The sequence below is a fragment of the Anomaloglossus baeobatrachus genome, chromosome 4 (genome assembly GCF_048569485.1).
Source record: "Anomaloglossus baeobatrachus isolate aAnoBae1 chromosome 4, aAnoBae1.hap1, whole genome shotgun sequence".
Taxonomy (NCBI): Eukaryota; Metazoa; Chordata; class Amphibia; order Anura; family Aromobatidae; genus Anomaloglossus; species Anomaloglossus baeobatrachus.
Window position 1 is genome coordinate 691,058,069 of NC_134356.1, and position 6,709 is coordinate 691,064,777.

At 42.6% G+C, this 6,709-nt stretch overlaps 1 protein-coding gene across 1 annotated transcript; it reads right to left on the reverse strand.

Annotated features, from left to right (window-relative positions):
* Positions 1-207: 207 nt before the first annotated feature.
* Positions 208-2,460, reverse strand: LOC142302951 (olfactory receptor 5B21-like). The gene is made up of 2 exons (XM_075344054.1): positions 2,401-2,460; positions 208-1,146 (listed from the first exon to the last, which is right to left on the reverse strand). Exons 1-2 carry the CDS (start codon positions 2,458-2,460, stop codon positions 208-210), a joined length of 999 nt encoding a protein of 332 aa, XP_075200169.1.
* Positions 2,461-6,709: the final 4,249 nt, after the last annotated feature.

A 6,709-nucleotide genomic window follows, 5' to 3' on the forward strand; every position in this document is an offset into this window, starting at 1 on the left:
GTCTCTCTTAACATCCATGTGTTAAGGCTTCTCTGGTTCCTCTTCCTCCTCCAAAACCAATGGTCTACTTGGTTTTAGCCATACATACTATTTCATAGACAAAAAAACTTCCTAAAGGCATATTGTATAATTGATGAGTATAAAAAATAAATTTAATTCCAAAATCCAGAAGAATACTTTCTATTCATATAATTTACCAAGATAAAATTACATCATTGCTAAATTTGCAAGTTTTTTGATCATTTCCTGAAGAGATTTTTTGATTTCCTTATTTCTCAAACTGTAGATAATAGGGTTGATCAATGGAGTGAATACAGTGTATAGAAGAGATAGAAGTTTGCTAAAGTTTAAGGACTGTTCTCCTTTAGGAAACAGATAAACACTTAAAAGAGTAAAGTAGAATATGGAGACCACAGTGAGGTGGGAGCTGCAGGTGGAGAAGGCTTTCTGTCTACTGATATTGGACTGGAACCGTAAGATAGTGACAATTATATTAAAATAAGATACAATAATCACCGTGAGAGGGATGAAGAGTATTGGGAAACACATTATAAAGACCTCCAACTCAATAGTGTAAGTACTAGAGCAGGCATTTTCAAGTAAAGGAGCAAGATCACAGAAAAAGTGGTCAATGGTATTGGATCCACAAAATGTCAGCATCGATATTGTTATGCAGTCCATCAGAGTGATAGAAAACCCCAAAAGCCAACAAATGGCAGCTAATAGCACACAGCGGTCATTTGTCATGACAGAGGTATAACGAAGGGGATTACAGATGGCCACATATCTGTCATAAGACATCACCATGAGGAGGAAACATTCGAAAGCTTCTGATGAACAGAAAAAATAAAACTGGGTGATGCAACCATTAACAGTAATGGTTCCCCCATTATTCAGTAGGATATGTAGAGTGTTGGGGACAATATCTGTGGTCAGCACAAGGTCACTGATGGACAGTTGTGAGATGAAGAAGTACATCGGAGTGTGGAGGTTCTTGCTTGTGGACACCAGGGTGATAATCAGGAGATTCCCACATATTGTTCCACAAAAAACCACCAGGAGAAGACAATAAAGGAAAATAGTTAAATATTTGTCAGTTTGAAATCCTAAGAGGAAAAAATCTGAGTCCACGGTCAGATTGTTAACCTAAAAGAGAGCAAAACAAAACTGGTTATTAAGTCATACAGTGCAAAACTAAGACTACATTTAAATGTGGGAGAGTTAAACTATTTGGAGATATGGATAAGGAGAACATACCCACAGACAAGAGAGAGAAGACCCCGCTGACCGTAACAATATTCTGCAGAAGAGAGAGAGAAATCACCCTACAGACAATAAGAGCTTACACTCTACAGGAGAGGTAGAAAAAAACACTGACCATAAGAGCCTACACTCTACATGAGAGAGAGGACCCCACTTACCATAGGAGCTTACATTGTTCAGGAGAGAGAAAGCAACCTGCTGACAATAAGAGATTGCACCCTACAGAAGAGAGAGAGAACCCTGCTGATCATAAGAGCTAACGCTCCACATAAGAGAGAGGACCCCACTGATCAGAAGAGCTTGCACTCTACAGTAGGGAGAGGCCTCACTGATCATAAGAGCCTACATTCTACAGATGTGAGAGAGAAGACCCTGCTGACCATAAGAGCTTACATTCTACAGGAGAAAAAGGAACCTGCTGACCATAAGAGCTTACATTCTACAGGAGAGAGACAGAAAGGAACCTGCTGACAATAAGACCTGATGCTCTACAAGAGAGAGAAAAGGGACCCCATTGATCATAAGAGCTTACACTCTACAGGAGGGAGAGGCCTTGCTCATCATAAAAACTTATACTCCACAGTAGAGAGACAGAGAGAGAGAGGACCCCACTGACCTTAAGAGTTTACTCTCTACGGGAGGGAGGGAGGACCCTCCTGACCATGAGAGCATACACTCTAGAGGAGAGATAAAGGAGAGGACCCCGCTAATAATAAGAGCTTACAGGAGAGGGAAGGCCCCGCTGACCATAAGAGCTTACACTCTACAGAAGAGAGAGACTTAACCAGTGACATGAGATGGAAAATATCTCTGCCCTACAAAATTTGCTCCACTGGAAATTGCTAATCTGTGATGTCCAAGGTACTGACCACCATTGTACAAAGTGTCATAATCTGATAGATGTCATAGCTACAGAAAGAATATTTTGGGGAAACCTAAGCGACAATGATATATTGTGTTAGCCCCCTATCTTGTGCTTCAGAAGTTTAGGAAATGTTGTCTGGCATCTTTGATATGTTGTTTTGCAAGCAATAAATCAAATCACCATATATGCAAACTCACATTAAACAGGAAATTTAACGTTAACTTGATCCTCTTTATTGTCACTTTGAAGCTCTATAGAGGGCTAAGACAAACCAGCTTGGTACAAGCTTCTCTATTTTCTAGTTGTCTCCAGTTGCCATTGCCTTCACTCATTAAGCTCCTATAGAGGGATATGGACCAAACATGGACCCCTAAGCCAGGGCCATGGATAAATCTGAAATTTGGTGGTGCAAGTTAGCAAGAAGAATGCTCGTTACTTGGGTCATAACCAGAAGGTAAGGACAAGTACAAAATCCCAAGGCAGAAGAGTAGTCAGAAAAAGAGTTGTTGGCAAATTAGGAATCTGTACGGTGAGTGAAGAGGAAGATATTGAAAACTTTTCTAGGAGCAAGACAAACTATAAATGGCAGTGGATAGCGGGATTCAAGGAACTTAAAAACTACACAACGGATAATTCTATATCTCCCAGAATGGATGGAACTGCCAGTCCCAAAGGACACAAGACTGGAGCTATCGCCTCATGTCATCTGTGATGAGAGTCCAGCTCCACCTGACGACAAAAGGCGGGAAGGGCAGACACCAATGCAGATGTCACAATCTCCTTTATATCATGGATTACAATATTGATGAAATTCATGGTAATTTAAAAAGCACAAATTAAATAATGATAATAATAATAACCATAAGATAAACAAACAATAGTATTCTAAGATTTCCTATAAGGAAAATATACTTACGTCAGATTTGATCATTTTCCTATTTACTCATTTCTCCATTTATTATAATTTTGCTCCATTCTCCTGAATGCTTGAGAATATTCCTGCAAAAAAACTAGAGAAAACATGAGTAATCAAATAGATTTAAAAGTCAAGACTAAAGGCAGCGTCACACGCTATGATATATCGGGTGATATGTCGTTGGGGTCACGGATTCCGTGACGCACATCCGGCATCGTTCGCGACGTCATTGCATGTGACACCTAAGAGCGACTCTGAACGATCGCAAATAGGATGAAAATCGTGGATCGTTGACACGTCGTTCATTTTTAAAAATTGTTTGCTTTTGGGGATGCAGCCGACATATTGCTCCGTTTGACTCCCTACCAATGACGAACAACATTCAAATGACCGCCTGGGTCAAACAATTGATCGTTGATCGCTGATGCGTCGTTTTTGAGTTTGTTCAGAGCACGGTATCTTGTATGCCGTAGCGACCGCATGATAACACAGGCCTCACTATTTGGTTGTGAATTTGGTTAACATTATTCAGGTGCAGAAAGGGTTAACAAATTTTCAGTCAGTGGCTCTGAGGTATTCTGGCTCTGACAGGTTTAGTCTGGTTTTTGCGCGCCTGTTTTGCTGCCAGCTGATTGGATCAGCTGGCAGAAAGTGCGGGTAATTTTAACTATAAAAGTAGCTGCTTCCGTCAGCTGGCTGTCAGAAGAATTGAAGATCAAGAAGAACAGCTGATGGAGAGCCTGCTACAGGAGTTCATGAAGAGGGCGAGCGAGGACGGCGGAGAAGCCTGGCTTAAACAATGCCTGGCGGTGCCCAGGCGGCCAGCAGAAGCTGAGGAAGAAATGGACGGCGACGCTGCGGTGATTCAACTCACCGCTCCTGAGGAGATGGCAGAGCTGACTGAGGAAATCCCAGCAAGGAGGAGGTCCCAGAGACGCAGCAGCTTCCTCCCCCCGACGTCATCGTCCAGAGAAGAGGGGAATGCCGGAGCGGAGTTATCGCCGCCCATCTTGTCTGCCGGGACTTCAGCACGTCATCCTCCTGCACCCGGTCATGTGTCCAGGAAGAGGAAGAGTGGATCATCTAGTCAGCGCCGTCGTAAAAGCGCGGCGCTGACCCAGGGATTTGAAAATCCTAGCAGGAGCAGGGCTGCACCAGCAAGTGTGAGCGTGCCGGAGGCCGGAAGAGCGACGGGGTCCCCCTGGTCTGACTCCCCGTCTGAAGAAGATGATCTGCCAGCTGGAGTCAGAGAACAGGATCATCAGCGTGGCTCAGCTGCAGAAGCTGGAATTCCAGAGGAGGGCCGAGGATCGCAGAGCAGAAGGAGGGGTGAGATGTTCAATGTTCCCCTGTCTGTCTCGTGTGTCGACCCTCTGTCTGTTAGTATGGAGTCTGTAGTTAGGAAGGTGTTAGGAGAATTGTTAGCAGGGGGAGGGACGCCTAGGGGGGGTAGTGCAGCCCCTATTGGTAGTCAGGAGTCCATGTCATTGCCTGGTTATTTATTTAAAGAGGCATTGACATGTGACTTGTCTCCCCTGGGTTTTCATCTGCCGCAGCCAGTTAAAGAAAAGATTTATAAGGGGGAATTTATTGATTTATTTTCTCTGCTTCCGTCTAACAGAGATAATGTTAATAAAGAGGATAAGACGGAGTTGGATGATAGGAAGAAAGGTCCCCTTAGATCTTTTCATAACTGGCTGCAGGCATTTTGCATCTTTTCCTCTGTTTTAGGGGAAAGGAACCCTTCTGTTTGTTCGGGGTTATTTCAGCACCTTGACAGCATACTGGAAGCTTATCGCAGCTTCGGCGGTCAGGCATGGCTGACTTATGATGAGAGTTTTCGTCAGAAGTTAGCCATCCATCGCAGTATGCTGTGGGGTCAAAAAGACATCGGTCTTTGGCTGAATCTGATGCTTCCTCAGAGAAGCCAGTTTGGTAGACAAAGTATTAATAATTCTACTGTTAGTAAAGGATTTTGTTTCGCTTACAATGAATCCAATTGTAAGTTTGCATCTAACTGCAGATTTCGGCATGAGTGCTCCTTTTGCGGGGGCAATCATGCCGTCATCAAATGCTTTAAGAAACAGAATCAGAATAACCAGCAACAACACAACAGTAAAGAGCCCATTTTTAAAGGCGGCGACTCTAGTGAGGTTACAAAACATGCTGGGATGGTTAAGGCGCTCCCTAGACAGACAGAAGGCTGATACTAAGGGATTATCATCTTCGGGTTCTTATATTAGTTTGGCACATCAGCTTAAGGAAGATTTGTTTATGTGGCGGTACTTTTTCGGCGGGAGTTTTGAACTTTCCTACGTTTTGTAGTTGTTTTTGGTCAGGGTGAGTACGGTTTTTTGTCAAGGTGAATTCGTATTTGAGTTTTGGCGCAATTATTGGAAGGTTATTGTTGTGACGGTCAGTAGTACGGGAATGTCCTTATTTCCAGTTTTGCGGTTGGTTGAGGTCTGGGGTAAGTTGTGGTCAAATCGAAGGATGCTGTTGGTATCAGATAGCAGGAATCAGACAGGGTTAATAAGTTGGACAATGCTCTGTCTCTGCAGGATCGGGAAGAACTTTTTTGTATGGAACCGATGGCAATTTCTCTCGGGAGCCCGTGCCCAGAAGCTTTATGGATTGTAGTGATGGCTTAGTTGTTTCGGCTATTAAGAGGTCTATTGCTGATTCAACATGGGCCAGGTATTCGGCCGCATGGTTAGAATGGCAGAATTTTTGTGTTTTTCATAAAGTGGATTGTTTTCAGAGTAATGTGGGTTTAGCGCTTGAATTTCTGGATTTTTTTGATGAGAAAGAATTTAGCGGTGGGGTCAGTTTCTAATATTTTTTCAGGTGTGTCTTTTTTCTTGAGATTGCATGGTCTGTTGTCATTGAAGAGTTTTTTCCCAGTTCAACAGGCATTGAAAGGTTATAGGAAAAGGACGTGGAAGCCGGATAATCGTAGACCTATTTCTCTTAAGTTATTGCTCTCATTGTGGAATGTGTTGCCATATATTTGCGTTAATGACTTTGAGTCAATGGTGTTTAGGGTGGCATTCGTTTTAGCATATTTTGGAGCTTTTAGGATTAGTGAGTTAGTTTCTGTTAGTAGGAGTCGGTTGTCAGGATTGATGTTTTCAGATGTTTTTGTTACTGATAAGTCGTTGAGGATTTGTATTGGTAGGTCTAAGTCTGATCAGGATGGTTTGGGATCAAACGTTAGGTTATTTCGGATAAAGAATTCAGTTATTTGTCCTGTCTCCAATGTTAACAATTGGCTTCAGATTAGACCTCCATTTGATGGGGCGTTTCTTATCCATCAGGATGGGAGTCCGGTGACGGTGTTTCAGTTTAATTCAGTTTTTAAAAAATCCTTGATTAAACTGAATCTAGAGCATCTTAAACTGTCATCCCATTCTTTTCGTATAGGGGCAGCTACAGAAGCAGCCATAAGGGGGTTACCGGCTAGTAAAATTATGGGGATTGGGAGATGGGAGTCAAAGCGTTACAAAATTTATGTCCGTCCAAGGTTGTTAGTATAAAATTTCTTTTTCTTTTTTGTAGGTCCCATTGTCATTTGGATAGTGGGACACTCTTACATATTTTGGGCCAAGAGAAGAGCATCAGGAAGGTCATATGGAGAGAATTTAGCCATTAATATTGAACATTTT

Coding starts and splice junctions, on each gene's coding strand:
- LOC142302951 (XM_075344054.1), bottom strand. CDS start 2,460: ATGAGTGAAGGCAATGGCAACTGGAGACAACTAGAAAATAGAGAAGCT. Junction 1,147..2,400: donor GAGAAGCTTGTACCAAGCTG/GTTTGTCTTAGC, acceptor GCTCTCTTTTAG/GTTAACAATCTGACCGTGGA.